This window comes from Triticum aestivum, chromosome 5A (assembly GCF_018294505.1).
Source record: "Triticum aestivum cultivar Chinese Spring chromosome 5A, IWGSC CS RefSeq v2.1, whole genome shotgun sequence".
In the NCBI taxonomy this organism is placed as follows: domain Eukaryota; kingdom Viridiplantae; phylum Streptophyta; class Magnoliopsida; order Poales; family Poaceae; genus Triticum; species Triticum aestivum.
In genome coordinates, this window is record NC_057806.1 from 651,827,638 (window position 1) to 651,844,738 (window position 17,101).

Here is a 17,101-nt window from a genome sequence, read left to right on the forward strand (position 1 = left end):
TTGTTTGAGTTGGGCTGAAACCAGGGCTCGTCTGGGCTTTTTCGCTTAGCCCACACAACACTGTCGCGCAGCAGGCACACAGACGGCACAGCGGCGCGAACGCGGCGGCGGCGACCAGGTATCTCTCTCCACTTCGAAGCTAGACTATTATCACGAGGGAGCTGATGGATTATACTTCATGGTTGATGGTTGGTCTTAGTTCTCTTGATTTGTCTACTCCCCCCGCCATAAGCTGTTAGGTCTCGATCCAGCGACATCGATTGGTAGTTTCTCCCCAGTGATCCCGTGTCCGGGGGTTGTTGCCTGTTGAGTAGTGTTTATTTTGACCATAGTAGGCTAATGGAGTCTCAACATATTTGGAGATATTTCCTGGAGACCTAGACCTAACCCTAGCGGCGATGAACACAGTATGTTCTGCCATATTATTACTGACCGCGCAGCCTCATGAATCGTCGGTCATGTGTTCTAGGCATGCCGTGGCATATGTTCGTGGTCCCGACAGAATAATGATAATAATCTTTTAATATTTCAATTTTGGGTCAGGATCATGTTGGTGTTGGTTACAAACTACTCTCTCCGTTTCTAAATATAAGTTTTTTTAGACATTTCAAATGAAATACAACATACGGATGTATGTAAAAATATTTTAGAGTGTAGATTCACTCATTTTGCTTCGTATGTAGTCACTTGTTGGAATCTCTAAAAAGACTTATATTTGGGAACGGAGGGAGTATTTTCTAGTAAAAGAATATCTTACTATGTAATGTAATGCCGGCTCAATCAATTTGATATTTTCGGTCAGAATTATCCCTAATGCTGCTGAACTATGTGGGATTTGTTTTTCCTGTGTAGCTTCATGAATCGCCCATCACATTCGCACCTCTTAGGCTTTGTCGTGGTTCTACCAAAATAATCATAGCTTTGTCGAATATCTTCAAGTCTGCCTTACTATTATGCTGGATGATGGTTTAAATTAGAACTTGCAGTCTCTCAGTGGGGGTTGCTCTGAATGCATTGTTCTATATTTCTATCAGATCCTTTTATCAAGTCATCCTAAGAAAGTCTATGATTAAATTTCCTTGGGGCAATTGTTTAATTCATGGGATGAACGCACATGGTGCCTTGCTTCTCTTTTCAGGGAAAAGACCAACGGAGGATGACTATGCAGCACCGTATCTTCCTATGGACATCATGTACAAGATCCCTGCACACATATCTGATCCAGCCTCCCTTGCCCGCCTCGCTTTGTCCTGCAAGTTCTGGCGCGATTTCATCAAGGACCCGACTTTTCTTGATCACCTTAGGAGGCGGCACCGCGACCATGGCTTCACCCCATCTCTCCCTCTCGGCTTCTTCTACCAGGACAATGACAGGACTTCCCCAGACCTCTTGAAGTATCAAATCGACAAAAGCCGCTGTTTGGCACCGAGCTTCGTGCGGATATCTGAATTGTCACAATTTGTTGGCAGCAAATCTGCTCGCAATGCTATCAAGCCACTACCCCTTGAGACCTTCATCCCAGGTCTTGGTGCAAGCCTCAACTTCTATAAGCCCATTGCATCACAGGACAACTTCCTGGTCCTCCGCCGCCTGTCGAAAGACGCCAATGGTCACATGAATGATGAGTTATGTGTCTGCAATCCTCTCACTGGTGAAATCTTTGAGATTCCTAGCCACTTATATGTACCTCCTGACCATTATGTCTTGTTTGTCACCAAAGATGCCGACATTGATGGACGCATATCCCACTCCTTTCAACTGACTGGCATTTTGTGGATGAAAAAGGCAAAGCGTTTCATCAGTGTGTGCTGCAGCTCGAAGACTGGAAGATGGACGATGTCTTATGAATTTCCTGAGCTAATGCCTGGCCATTACTTGGTGTCATCCTCAGCCGCTGTTTCTGGCAGTGTCATCCATTGGCTCTGTGGTACTTTGGAACAAATGTCGCTCACCCACGTTGCCACACTGCATATTGAAAATATGGGGCTGTCATACCTGGAGCTCCCACCCGAAGCAAATCACATCAAGATACCAGTGCTCGCGAATTCAGCAGATAGGGGGATTCTATTGCTCTTCGTGCAAGGCCTTCAGATGTCACTCTGGAAACACAACAGTGTTCTTGGCAGTGGCAGCAGCAGCTGGGTGCTTTCTGAAAGGATTGACTTGAGAAGTTCCTTGCCTCAGCAGGTGGCCGGGATCAGGGCAAAGGTCAGGTTGGAGATGTTTCGAGGCAAGAGTGGGGCGGTGGTGCTCAGGGTTGTTGGAGAAGGCCTCTTTCTGTTCAGCCTCGGCGATAGGTCGATGAGGAAGATTGACAGTGCATGTGTGACCAAGAAGTACTTCCTCTGCCCATATGAAATTGATTGGTTGTCCTGCCTCGCGATCACAAACCTCGTCGTTGATGGCTCGTTGTTGCTGGATGTAGAAAGTAAAAAGGCTCAAGAGAGATGGAGGACATTAATGGCAATGGATTTGGGGACGAACGGAGCAACTTAATGGCTAGGAACAGCGTCAGTCCGGTTTGTTTGTGGCACAACAACCATGAATTCTACATATTGTTGGATGTGTTTTCTTTTCTATGATCATCAGCGGTGACTATCAGTTTGTTACTTCAGTCTAATGGCATTCCCAGTCAAACCTTTGGCATGTCCTGTTGAAATCCAAGGTTATCTTTCCTAAGCTGTTTTTTAAGGGAAGCTGTGTTTATCTATTTTTATCAGCTATAAGTTTTGTTTGACCCATGCGTTTGTCTTTGCATCCGAGCTGGTTGGCCTTTTTTGCTCATGAAGGGATGTGCAAGTGACGCCAGGGTAGCATGGTTGTCAGTTTTGCCCCCCACAGTTTTCCATGTACAATAGGACATTGCAATTCATTTACCTGTACCATGCCAAAACAAATATTCAGGATTTCAACATGGTATCATAAGAAGCTTCTTCAGCCCATTGTTTTTCTTCAAAAGTTTCAGGGTTAGTGTTGGGTAAGTCAGAGAAGCATTTTCAGTCAACAGGCCAGCTTGTTTCACATCAACTGAATGTCCCCTAGACTGTCTGATCTACTGCGTGCTTGCAGGTTTAGTTCAAAGGATCTGTGGGCAGGAAGGTTAGGGGTAGTCCACAAATCATGATCGGAACAACTTAAAGCTATGTGTTTGTAGCATATCTGTTACACGAAGACTACTTGTCTATTTTGTTTACTGAAAATGAACTGATCTCTGTGAAACGCCTTGTTCCCAAAAGGCAATAAGAACACTATACATAGGACATCATCATCATCATCATCAAAAGTTAAATTACAGAAGAATAAAAAACGTTCCGTCGCCGGGACTTGAACCCGGGTCTCTCGGGTGAGAGCCGAGTATCCTAACCACCTAGACTACAACGGATTTGTGAATTTTTGATGTAGATGCTGATAATTAATTAAATTCAGTTCTGACGTACTAAAGTACATTCAGTGTTCACTTGAGATAGCTTACCAGGTTGGCCACTTGGTGCCGTTGTCGGTTGCTTAATCACTCAAAACCCCACAAAAGTGTAGTACTCCCTCCTAAGTCCTAATATTCATCTTAAGCAAGTTGAGGCCATTTCCCCGTTCATCATCCTTTGTTTTAGGTAAATGTCAAAATGTTAAAAATATGATGCCTGTTTTTTAGCGTTTGCCAGCGGGCATCCAGATTTGCCACATGAAAACATATAAATTTGTCATGTTATTGTGTAAGATTTGCCATGTTCTAAAGTGATAATAGTCATATAGTGTAAAAAGTTGTCAGAAAAAATACCATGTTGCGGCGAGTAATTGCCATGTGCTCGATCGGGATCCAACGTATCTAAGGGCGTCAGAATTTTAAAGCTAAAAATCTGAAGTCAGATGTATATTGGAATTCTTGTTTTAAGAGTAGTACTGGTATTCAACATGTATCCTTTGTTAAAAAAATAGAAGTTCTGTTGTCAAGAAAGAACTTAGAATTTTTTATACCCTTCTCGTGAAAGAAAAAATTCTTATATCTGCAAGTTACACCGTGATGCCACCATTTATACCATTCTTTTAACAAGACTCCTCTGCAAGTTGCACCGCAACTCAAGTGGGACTGTGGTAGCGACCGAGGGTGCTTGCAAGAACCTTCTGATTTTGCACCAAAAGAACCAAACCCAACCCAACCCAATCGGAAAGGCCAAACCCTTCCCATTTTCTCTCCACCGCATGCAAAGTATGGTGTCGGTGGATCTACACTCCTATATCGTTGGCGGCCACGACGCTCACTTTCTACCTCGACTTCGCCGCCTCCGCCAAAGCCTATACACGGTCATCACCCTCTCCGCGTTGCACATTAGCGACCTTCTCCTTGGCCACCTAATTTTTTCATTTAATAAGTCTTAAATGTATTGTCAAAGAAACAATTCAACAACAGAGAAAAAATTGCATATGAAAATAAAACTATCTCTGTACCCAGAAATAATTTTTCATATATTAAAAGTAATATTCATCTCATATTTTAAAACTTTTACCCACACATGGAAAAAATATCCATATATTTTTTAAAAAGTGCATACATCTCAAAATAGTTGTTCATGTGTGTTAGAATATATGTGCATGGTCTTTAAAAAGTGTTTATGCATTTTCCCCATAAAAACAAAATAGACAATAAATAAAAAACAATAACAAAAAATTAAAAAAATGAGAAAAAGAATCAGAAAATCCCCTGATCTTATTTGGCTTGGCCACCCACTTGGGACTTGGGACATAGGACATAGCTCCCCTTGTCACATGAGGGGCAAATAGGATTCCCCGGGAAACTTGGGTGATTCCTATCTCAGGCTCAACCTGTCAAATGTCGACAAAGGCATAGCCACCCTCACTTGTCACTGCAAGCGGTAAATAGGGTTCCTGGGGAAATCTGGATGATCCCTATCTAACAGTCGACCCATCAAAAATATCGATGTGTGGGGCGCTCCCATCATGGACTTCCCATTTTGGGCTTCATAATTTTATTTAACTTTGTTTCTTCCATTATTATGAAATTTTCCTATTTCCCTTTTCAACCTTTTCTTGATTTATGTTTTTATTTTCCCCTTTTACACTTTAAACTTTCTCCATAAATGTATGAATATATATTGCTTTCACTGTTAATTGTTTTTGTCTATGAATCTTTTAAAAAATGCATGAACTTTTTAACACATGAATATAAATTTTGTATACATAAATATTTCTTGACAATTTTATTTCATACATATGGACTATATGTGTATGTACATGGACCTTTAATTTATTTTCCCCAACACTATTTCCTTTTCTAAATACATTTTCTAAAACCTATTAATCAAAATGCGTATTTCTACCCCCACAAAAATGATTCTTGCTGAAATATTTTTATAAAAATAGAGGAAGTAAATGTGGCATATCATGTCCGGTCCATCCAAAGGTCCTTCAGTCGTTTGCTCGACTGAAACAGGAGGTGTCGAAAATGAGAAGATGATCAAGTAAAAAAGGAAAGTAAATGGGAAGATAATTCCCATAAAAACGAATATGTTTTTTTAGACAAAGGAATATGTGTCACAATATATGGGTTCTTTGACTTGGGCCTTTTGTTGAAACCAAAGCTCACCTGGGCTTTTTCGCTCAGCCCACACAACACTGGGCTGTCAACCGAGCCGAACACGTCAGGCCTTCTGTATTAACAGCGTCACGTTGAGACTCCCCTGTTGATCGCCCCCTTTCTCTCGTCCTCTCCCCGGACACTGACGCACGCCGGCGCAAACGCGGCGGCGGCAGCGGCGGCGGCGACAGCGGCCAGGTACCTCTCTTACTCCTAGGTAGGTCCCTCCACTTCGAAGCTAGACTCTTAGTTCTCTGTCTGCTCCCCCGCCTCCGCCATAAGCTATCTGCTCCCGGCCCAGCGGAATCAATATTTAGCTTCTTAACTGAGATCCCGTGGTTGCGGGTTGTTTCGTAGTATGTTTATTTTGACCGTAGTAGATTGATGGAGTCTCAAACAGTTGGGGATATTTCCTGGAGACCTAACCCTAGTTGTGGCCGCGTAGGCTAACAAACCATGGATCATTTGTTCGTGTGCTAGATTAATATTTCATTCAAGTTTACCTTCAGCACTATGTTGGTTTCGAGTTGGTTAGGAACTCTTTTCTAGTAAAAAAATGTTACTCCCTTTTGTAAACTAATATAAAGTAGAGACCTAAAAGATCTTATATTAGTTTACTATGTAATGTAATGCCATCTCAGTTAGTTTAATATTTTTGTTAAAAGATTATCCCTAATGCCGCTGAACAATGTGGGATGTTGGTTTTTACCGTGTAGCTTCATGAACCATAGTCTGCCTTACTATTATGCTGGAGAATGGTCTAAATTGGACCTGCAGTCTTTTCGTGGGGTTGCTCTGAATGTATTGCTTCGATATTTCTGCCAGATCCTTCTGTTAAGTTTATCGTAAAAATGTTTATGACATAATTTTCCTGGGGCAATTGTCTAAGTCATGAGATAAACACACATGGTGCTTTGCTTTTCTTTGCAGGGAAAACCAATGGACGACGACTATGCAGCACCACATCTTCCAACGGACATCATGTACAAGATCCCAACACACATCTCTGATCCAGCCTCCCTTGCCCGCCTTGCTTCATCCTGCAAGTTCTGGCGTGATCTCATCAAGGAACCCGGCCTTCCTTGATGGCCTTAGGAGGCAGCACCGCGACCACGGCTTCACCCCATCCCTCCTTCTCGGCTTCTTCCTCCAGGACAAGAAAAGGTCTTCCCCAGACCTCTGGAAGCATCACATTGACAAAACCCGCTGTTTGGCACCAAGCTTCGTGCCGATTTCTGAATTGTCACAATTTGTTGGCAGCAAATCTGCTCGCAATGCTATCGAGCCACTATCCCTTGAGACCTTCATTCCAGGTCTTGGAGCAAGCCTCAACTTCCATAGGCCCTTTGCATCCCATTCCCAGGACAATATCCTGGTTCTTTGCCGCCAATCAGAAGTCGACAATGGTCAGGACACGAAGGCTGTGCTATGTGTCTGCAATCCTCTCACTGGTGAAACCTTTGAGATTCCTCGCCACATATATTATGTACCTCCTAACCATTATGTCTTGTTTGTCACCAATGATGTCGACAGTTATGCCATTTTTTGGCTAAGAAAGGCAAAGTGTTTCGTCTCTGTGTGCTATAGCTCAAAGACTGGAACATGGACAAGGACCGAAGAAGAACCTGAGCTAATGCCTGGGCTTTACTTGGTGTCATCCTCAGCCGCTGCTTCTGGTGATGTCATCCATTGGCTCTGTGGTACTTTGGAACAAATGTCGCTCACCCACGTTGCCACATTGCATATTGAAAATATGGGGCTGTCATACCTGGAGCTCCCACCCGAAGCAAAGCACATCAAGATACCAGTGTTGGCGAATTCAGCAGATGGGGGAATTCTCCTGCTCTTCATGCAAGGCCTTGAGATGTCACTCTGGAAACACATCAATGTACTTGGCAGTGACAGCAACAGTTGGGTTCTTTCTGAAAGGATTGACATGAGAAGTTCCTTGCCTCAGCGGGTGGCTACGCTGGGTAGCCAGGCAAAGGTCAGGTTGGAGATGTTTGGAGGCAAGAGTGGGGTGGTGGTGCTCAGGGTTGTTGGAGAAGGCCTCTTTCTGTTCAGCTTATCAGTGATGAGTCGACGAGGGAGATTGACAGTGCGCGTGTGACCAAGGAGTACTTCCTCTGCCCATTTGAAATTGATTGGTTGTCCTGCCTCGCAATCACAAACCTCGTCGTCGATGGCTCGTTGTCGCTGGACGTCGAAAGGAAAAAGGCTCAAGACAGATGGAGGACATTAATGCGAATGAATTTGGCGACGGACGGAGCATCTTAATGGCTACAAATTAAAGAGCGTGAATCTGGTTTTTTGGTGGGTTGGCAACCATGATTTCTTATAACGTTGAACATGCTTCCTTTTGTATGATCATCCTAATGATTACCATCAATTTGTTACTTCAGTTTGATGGCATTGACTGTGAAAGCTTTTCGCTCTTGCGTCCTAGTGAAACCCAAGACTTTCTTATCTGTTCATTATTACGTATTTTATTACTAATCAAATAGGCGCTGTTTAACCCATGTTCTTTGCATCTGAGCTGGTTGACCGTTCTGCTGAAGGGATGTGCAACTGACGCCATCGTAGCATGGTTGTCTTGTCTTACCTTTTCCACATTTCTCCCAGATCAGGGAAGCTTTTGCTCAAGACACCAGTCCGTTGTACAATGCCAAAAATATATTCAGAATCACAACATGCATTTGTGGCGGTCTTCTTCAACCCGTTGTTCTTCTTCAAAAGGTTCAGGGTTCTGCTTCGTTAGTCAAAGAAACATGTACAGTTGGTCAGCTTGTTGCAGCTCCACTGAATGTTCCCAAAGAGGCACTGAAGAACACAGAACATTTAATCTCCTAGGACATTAGATAGAAGTCTTCATCATGCTTGCAACTAGTCAGAAATTTGTTAAGATAAAACTGAAACTGTTTTATAAAGATAAACAGGCAGAATGATGAATGTGAATGAATCATTAAAATCTGGGAAGAAGTGTTGAACATGTGAATGAATCATTAAAAATCTAAGGAACACGAAAAAGGAATTCCGTCGCCGGGACTTGAACCCGGGTCTCTCGGGTGAGAGCCGAGTATCCTAACCACCTAGACTACGACGGATTTTTGGTGGTTCAACTAATTTTCATTTGTAATATTTTGCTAATGGAGCGGAAAATTTATGGCCCCGTGCTTGCATAGTTACCGGGTTCAGAGAAACTTATGGCTTCGTCCCTCAGGCAGGATCAAATTTCTACCCGATATTTCTCAAGAGAAAACTCCGATCGAATCAAAAACTGATCCGTTGGGGTACATTCAGCGCTCCCACGTGACTAGGCTCATGATGCCATTGTGAAGGAAGAATAAATGATGTCTTACGGTGTGAGTGCGTCAGGGTCAGGCACTATCCACGCTGCCAAAACTTCATGTATGAAAGGGAGGAGAGATAAAAGCAAGAGAAAGTGACTACAATCACCGTGTACACAAATGGGTTTGACTCGTTCTTAAACAAAATATGATGCGCTCTATTCAACAAGAAACATCAGTGTAAGGAGTAGGTCCCAGATACAACCTGGAATGAGATAATGGAAAATCTAGATCATGGAGTGTTCGCTCGACCTGACAGGAGCGTGTATCGTTAACCGTTACATTAACCCAACAATTAACACGAGGTATGATGTAACCTTAGTCTTGATGTCACTCACTTTTGGCACTTGAGCTTTTGGATGACACTTGAGTAGTCGAAGCAAGCACAACCTCACCAAAGGCTTCGCCACGAGCAACATTGAGAGCACAACAAGTAGCCCTCGACAATATTGACACTGCACGCCTTGGAGAGGGAAATTCTAAGGTGTAGTTTTTCAGGCATGAAAGGATGTGTCATATGGTTGAGGCAATGCACACAGGAAATACCCTCCTGATTGCGCAGGAAAAACGGTCACACGACAAAAACCTTCGACACACACTGTCTTTTTCTTTTTATATCGTTGTTTGAGGCTCGTCAGGTTTGCCGCTTGGTGCCATTGTTTGTTGCTTAATTGCTCCAAAACCCACAAAAGTTACCTATCTTAAGCAAGTTGCGACCAAGTTCTTGGTTGCCATACTTTGTTTTAAGAATACTAGTGCTCGACATGTACCCATTGTTAAGCGAGTAAATAGCATAAAACTACTAGTTTACAGGCTAAGGTTTCAAAAAACTACCAGTTTTTAATTTTTCTCAGAAAGCTACCAAACGCGCAGTCCGCTGTTTCAAAAAACCCAAACCCGCGGTGACTAGCGATTCAACCGTTTTTCTGACGGCCTGGGCCCATCTGTCAGCCCACGTGGCCACGCGCGCTCACGGCGCGGCAGTTGACGACCGTTAGCCGACCGGCCCGGTCGGAACTGGGGTAAATATACCCGCTCGGTCGGTCGGGATCACACGCTCGCTCACTCTCTCATGCTCGCTCACTCCCCTGCTCCCAGTCCCCTGCTCCAGTACGAGCTCGCCGCCGCGCGCCGTCTTCGAGGCCGGTGGCCGTCGATCTCCTTGCCGCAATGCCTTCTTGGAACGACGAGGAAACCAGCTCGGAGGAGGAGTGCGAGGTTGTCAGCATGGACACTGGACTTATGGTAAGTTCTTTGCCACCTAGGGTTAGGGTTAGGGTTAGGTGCTAGTAGCTTAGGCTTCAGCCATGGATGTTGCTTAGTGTAGTGTTGTTGTTGTGTGTGTGATACTGTTCTTGATTAGTGAGGGTGGGGTTTGATTGTAGGATTGAGGTAACCTAGGGTTCATTTCTGTACAGTGTTAGGGTTCATGCTGATTTGGGGATTTAATGAACAGTGCAAGTTGATTCTGGTATTGAGTGCAGATTGAAACCAGTGTTTGTTGGTTATTATGGTTGTAGGAGGAACCAGCCACCACTGTGGAGCCCCTTTTCTGTGGCCAACTTGAGCTTGCTCATCCCAAGTGCATTCTGCACCAACTGAGGCCTATTAAGCGTGTTGCTTTTGAAGGGCCTGTAACAGGGAGGCGTTTCTATGGCTGCCCAGTCCAGGTTAGATGCCAATTAAGTTTTCTGCTATGGATGTTCAGTGATGTTTGATATGATGCAGCAGTTTGTTTGATATGACAGACACATATGTATTTTTGTCACTTTGGAAACTTAATCATGGCATTGTAATAACTTATCATATCTCATTTATGTTATTAATAGTTAGAAAATCTTAAGTTTATCAAGTTAATCATGGAATTGAAATAAGGTACTAGTCCTTTTGTAATAACTTATCACATTTACAAATGTAGGAAAATGGTGTGAATTGTGGTGTTGTAGAGTGGGTTGATGGGCCTTGGCCAACTATTCTTCAGAGATGTTTGTGCAAGCTATAGGAGATGTTCCATGAGCAGAACTTTGGAAGGGTACATGACAAGGAAAAGTTTGAGAAGGAGTTGGCCAGGCTTAAGAGTGAGCATGAAAGGGAGTTGGCCAAGCTTAGGACTGAAAATGACAAGCTTTGCATTGAGTACACCAAGCTTGTTGATGATGTATCCAAAATGTTTGATTGGCAGGATGGTAGGGTGGACAAGCAGGTGTACCAGAAACAAGTGGAGGAGGAAGAGCTTGAGAAGAAGAAGAAGGAGCTAGAGGAGAAAGCCATGTTGGAGGTGCAGATGGAAAATCTCAAACTTGCAAAAGAGCAGAGGTGCATTTTGCAGAGCCAAGCTGATATCATCAGGAACACCAGGAAGGCTATGAAGGATGTTGAAGTTGACAGAGATGTTCTTAAGAAGGAGAAGGCAAAGCTTGAGCTTGTTGTTGCTGAGCTGCTGAAAGAAGGGTATGGCAGCAAGAAGAAGTTAGAGCAAATCAAGGCCATCCTTGAGTCTTGAACTTGCTGTGATATGTTGGTGAAGTAAGTACATCCAAAGGCCTTTATATAAGGATGTGGCTTGGCATGACTTCAAGTGATTATGGGTGTACATTTTGGGGGAATGTGAAGTTTAACCTAGTGTAAGAACCTTATTTGCTATGTTGTTAAGTTGTAATGGATCACCTATGGTATTAAGTGTTGTAATGGATCACCTATGCTATTAATTAGTGGAAATGGATCTCTTATGCTACTAATTAAGTTGTGGATCTTTTATGCTATTAAGTGTTTAACTTGATCTTATATCTTTTATATGTTATTTGTTAGCGTACATATATTATTTCTGTGGGTAATTGGGCTTAGTGGCCACCTACTCTCTGACCAAATGCAACCCTAGGCCTACTAAACCCAACCCCCATCCATCTCTCAATATAAACCCCTCCCCACCCCCACCCTTTCCCAGTGACTCCACCAGCCGCCACCCAAAAGAAACCCTACAGATGGATCCTGACATGGGAGATGCCACAGAGGAAGAGGGGGAGGCTGTGGAGGTTAGGACAATAGCAACTGCACAGAGGAGGAGGAGGAGGCGCAGGCAGAGGGCCCTAGAGGCGGCCCAGGATGAGCAGCAAGAGGAGTTCAACCGCCGACTCTCCAACAAGGTACTGGAGAAGTGCAATGATGAAGAACTAGAGCTGGTTTTCACTGGAGGCAGGGGAAGATCATTCATGGAGATCATTAGGTGGGCAAGGATTAGGGCAGTCATGGCTCCTCATCCAGCAACTAGGGCCAAGTGGGTCCGTTTCTTTGAGCGCTATGACTGATCTAGCTATCTACCTTTCTATCTGTAAGTCAATTTAAGAGAGAGTTTTGGTAGTTTTTGTGAGATTTGGATGTAATCTATGAGACTATCTATCTATGTAATCTATGAGACTATCTATCTATCTAGAGATCTATCTATGTAACATGTGGATGTTTCTGAATAAATGTATGCATTTGGTCAGTGCTCTCAGTACCATATAATGCACTTGGTCAGATAGATATCTTTCTATCTATGAGACTATCTTTCTATCTATGTTTCTATCTGTAAGGTGTATATCAAGTGTTGAATCCACATATAGATAAAAGTTGCAGATGAAATGAAGTTGCAAACAAGTGCAGAATCCACATACAGTACCATATTACAAACCAAATCAAACAGTGCAGTATCAAGTACTTAGTGAGGCAATGTTATTACAAACCAAATCAAACAGTATTAAGCACTTGGAGTTCAACAACTTCAGCTAGTTACCACTTGCATAAAACTAATCTTTCAGCCTATTAGATGGATTCCTGACCCTCTTTGACCCATTCTGCACAACACTTGTACCAGATTGTCTAGGAGCAATGAAAGATCCAGTGCCAGCTCTATTGGCAGCAGCTGACCTGGTGTTCTTTGCTGGAGAAGACCTTGATGACCTAGTGTTCTTTGCTGGAGAAGACCTTGATCCATTGCCAGAAATAGTTGTGTTCTTCTTCTTGGGAGGTGGTACTACTGTTGCAGAAGAGGTGTTGGTCCTACTCTTCTTGAGAGGTGGTGGTGCTGCTGTTGTAGCTGGTGCTGCCCTCTTCCTTGACCTAGAAGCTGTCTGTGTTGACTCAGTTGTTGTTGGAGGAGGAGTTGGTGCAGGTGCAGAGGCAGCAGGTACCCTTGGTGGCCTTTGTGCAGTTGCAGCCATTGAAGAACCAGCCTCAGAGTAGTTTGCTCTATTTTCCTACACAACAATATTAGTTAGAACTATTTTTCTACAAATGAAATGAATGTAACAATGCAATGAATGTAACAATGGAATGAATGGACATACCTGGTGCTTGTTCAGCCTCATCTGGAACTTAGGTTTCAAAGGGACACCACAATTGTTGATCCTGTGCCCTTGCTTCTTGCAGTTGCTGCATGTCACTGTACCAATCCTAGAAGTATCCTTTTTAGCTGGCACCTCAAACAGGCCTTTCCTCCTGGTAGTTAGTTTTTTACCTTTCTTTTCTCTAAACACAAGGGGAGAAATATTATCACCAGGTGTATGAGGCCAATGGTCAGGACCTGGCACAGGGAATATTATGTGCTTATATGTTTCACAATACATGGGTTTCTTGAAAAAAGCAGAAACATAGTCTTCATGGTGTATCTTCACTTTCTGCATTGCAGCAATGGCATGACTGTAGGGGATAGCTGTCATGTCCCACCTCCTACAGTCACAGGTCTCATTGTTCAAATTAACACAATATGTGTTTTCAGAGCTACCTGTGACCTGCCATATCCCTAGCCCTGCCATGTATGCTTCACAATATTTAGCCCACTTCTTCCCCTCTTCTAAAATCTCTGAATAAGTAGGTGTGATTTCCCATCTGCATGTCTCTATCTTCTCTCTGATCTTCTGAAACTTAATCATCAGCTTTGTTCTTATGCCCTCTAACATAGTCCTGATTGGCTTGTTCCTAACATCCAATATCATTCTATTGAAAACCTCACTAAGGTTGTTTACTACCAGGTCTGTTTTGCATACAGTGTCCATTTTATACCTAGCCCAGGTATGCTGTGGTATCTGTGACAACCACTGCCAAGCTTCTAAACTTTCTTTTTTCAAATTCTCCATGCCTAAATCATGTCCATGTTTGGTAAAGGAATAGGCAGCCTAATCTAAATGTTTCTTAAGTTCCTCTCCTCTGAAACCAGCAGATTGGAAATTGGCATAAATATGTCTAAGACAAAACCTTTGTGGAGAGTCAGGGAATACATCATCTATTGCATTCAACAATCCCTGTTCAATGTAAGGTAATCTTAAGTGTTACTCATCTACTGAATAACATTTTACTCATGGCAAATGTAAAGGCAAATGTAAAGACTAGGTTCAGAACAATACCTTCTGCCTGTCAGACATAATTGTGTATTTGCCAAACTTATTGTCAGTTCCAATGACTGTTCTCAACTGTGTGAGAAACCATGTCCAACTGTCTGTCTCTTCCTTATCAACAACACCAAAAGCTATTGGGAAGATGTTATTGTTGCCATCCCTCCCTATAGCTGCCAATATCCGCTGACCAGTGCTTAGCTTGATGACGCAACCATCCAGACCTGCTAACATGATAACATGAGTGCCTAAGTACATCAATGTTTAAAAAGCATATAAATTTCTGAATACTTACCTATAAATGGCCTGCATCCATTCAGAAAACCCTCCTTGCATGCAAACAAGCAGTAAAACATATAGTGAAACCTTGGGGTAGGAGTTGGGTTAAGTGGGTCCTCATGTGTTGTTACTATGCACCTACTGCCAGGGTTAGTATCTAGCACACACTGCAGGTAGTCCCTTATTCTGTGACACTGGAGTTTGTGATCTCCTTGCACAACCTCAACTGCTTGCTTCCTTGCCCTATATGCCAAGCTTTTAGGCACATGCACACCAAACTTCTTCTTTGTGTATGACATAATTGTGTCAACACCAGCTCCAGGGTTGGATCTGACTGTATCCTCACAAACCTTAGCAACCCAATTGACTGTCACCTTTGTGTTCTCTCCACTTGCTCCACAAGTGTGATCCAGGTTCATCTTCTTGATACTGAAAGTTGCCTCATGAGCTATCTTGGAGGCAACTATGTAAAACTCACAACCATGTTTTCTGTCAGAGCACCAAGCAATAACCCTAGTTAGTTCATTTCTGTGATACTCAAAATTCCTAAGAGTCCTCACATGAAAATTTCTAAGTGCTTCTCTGAACTCAACTACATTTTCAAAGCACAAATGCATTGCAAACTGCTCATGTGCATCAGGCCTTGATGGATCATACCATATCCTCTCCTTCTTCTGCTTCTTCCTACTCTTCCTTCCAGATGGCAGCCTTGGTGCATCATCTTCATCACTTATGCCAAAATCACCTGGAAAACAGTACTCATCAGTTTCAGGGACATAATCTTCAAACTTGATGTGCTCAGGCTCACTGTGAGACTTGCTAGTTGGGCCAGGTTTTCTAACCGGCTTAAGCTTTTTGGCTGCTTTTGTAGTTACAGCAGGATCCTCTACTACTTCATCTTCAAAAACAACTGGTTCTTCCTCCCAAAACTCAGAAGGTTCTGAGTTAGCTGCACAAAAGTGCTCTGCAGTATCAGTGCCAGCCTCATCTTCACCCCTACACCAAGCTTTGTAAGAAATTTTCTCCCCTCTGTAATCATCCCTAAAGAACTCAAAATCTGAAGATGATTTGTCATCTTCAACTTCATCTTCTTCCTCTGGTACATCTTCTTCTTCTTCATCTGCTTCTTCTTCTACATCTTCTTCTTCCACAACTGTTTTCCCTTTGTTAAAATTGCTGCTTTGTTGTGTGTTCATGTAGGGCTCATCAGAGGTTAAAGCTGGCAAACTAGCATTAGAGGCAGGGTACAGAACACCTTCTTGTGAAACTCTGTAAACAACAGGATCACCAACATGATCAATGGGGATCTGTTCCTCATCTGCTGGGCTTGGATCAGTAGCTTTTCTGACACTGATGTTCAATACCTTATTATCAACAAATAAGTCAAGCATTTCTTCTAATGCCTCCTCACTATCCAGGGCCTCCACACCCTCCAGCCCCTTTCCCTCTTCCTTTACATATGTCAGAAATGCATCCATGCCATAGCCCTCCAACTCAACCAATGCTAATATGGTCAGATAACTGATATATGAGGAAACTGAATACTTTTTCTCCATATTATCTATTTCTTGGAAATGTAACCTCAAGTCTCAAATCTCCTCATCTAAGCTGTAGGATTAAATTGACAAACAACCGTTTTTTAAGTCACTGAACATTACTGAACTTTCTTCTAATTACAGTGAATGCACTGACCAAATGAACTAACCAAATGCACTTTCTTCTACACTGGCTTAACCAATAAAATATAGTAGCATGCCAAGAACAAACAATTACTACTCCCTCCGTCACGGTTTAGAAGGCACAGTTAGATTTACGTGTGTTTCCAAAATAGACAAGATTTAAGGCGCCAATACAATTACTCCTACTAGTACTGTATGCATGCGAGATGCGACCGTGTGAATCTTACGCTGCTCACGTCGGGGTGTAATTGATGCATGCATGGTATGAACGAGTGTGTAAAAGCTAGTTCTGCATGCAAGGGAAAAATACCCGCTGGAATCGGTCTCCACCAATGCATGCGTGAGGGCTGCTCATTTAGTGGCCATGGGTTACTGCGCATTGACTTTTCAAGCAATTAGGCGCTGTGCTATTAACTACGCTAATATTTTTCAGTCGCATGCAAAGGAAACTAGAGTCAATCGTGAAACGCCTTGATCCCAGAGATTTCTGATGTATGCCTTCTAAATCGTGACGGAGGGAGTATCTCTAGTTCTAATTTGAACTAAAGCACCCAAAAATTTTAACTAAAGGACCCAGACCAGAAACATTGACCAGTGTTTACCTCACTCCACCAAAGGACGACGCCCAATGGTGGCCGCCTGCTGGATCAGCGTGGATGCGCTTCGCCACTGCCCTGGCCGCGCGGACTTCCGGATCTGAGCTCGCCGGATCCACAGGAGCCGCGGGCGGTGATGGCTGCTGCGACCGCTGCGTCGGGAAGCTCGAGCTGCCTAGCCATTTGTCCACCTCTGACTGTCCACCGCCCTCCTGGCCGGTGCCGCCTTGGCTCAATAGCT

At 43.3% G+C, this 17,101-nt stretch overlaps 1 protein-coding gene and 2 non-coding genes across 3 annotated transcripts; 1 reads left to right on the top strand and 2 right to left on the bottom strand.

Annotated features, from left to right (window-relative positions):
• Positions 1–3,309: 3,309 nt before the first annotated feature.
• TRNAE-CUC (transfer RNA glutamic acid (anticodon CUC)) lies at positions 3,310–3,382 on the bottom strand. The gene has a single exon. It is a non-coding gene; the product is annotated as a tRNA-Glu (tRNA).
• A 2,330-nt stretch (positions 3,383–5,712) lies between these two features.
• Positions 5,713–8,058, top strand: LOC123108194 (uncharacterized). Its single transcript, XM_044530028.1, has 2 exons — positions 5,713–5,788; positions 6,521–8,058. Exon 2 carries the CDS (start codon positions 6,543–6,545, stop codon positions 7,698–7,700), a length of 1,158 nt encoding a protein of 385 aa, XP_044385963.1. The 5' UTR covers positions 5,713–5,788; positions 6,521–6,542; the 3' UTR covers positions 7,701–8,058.
• A 563-nt stretch (positions 8,059–8,621) lies between these two features.
• Positions 8,622–8,694, bottom strand: TRNAE-CUC (transfer RNA glutamic acid (anticodon CUC)). The gene has a single exon. It is a non-coding gene; the product is annotated as a tRNA-Glu (tRNA).
• Between the last annotated feature and the right edge of the window lie 8,407 nt (positions 8,695–17,101).

Excerpts from the sequence above, each read along its gene's own strand:
- LOC123108194 (XM_044530028.1), top strand. The coding sequence starts at position 6,543 with ATGCAGCACCACATCTTCCAACGGACATCATGTACAAGATCCCAACAC.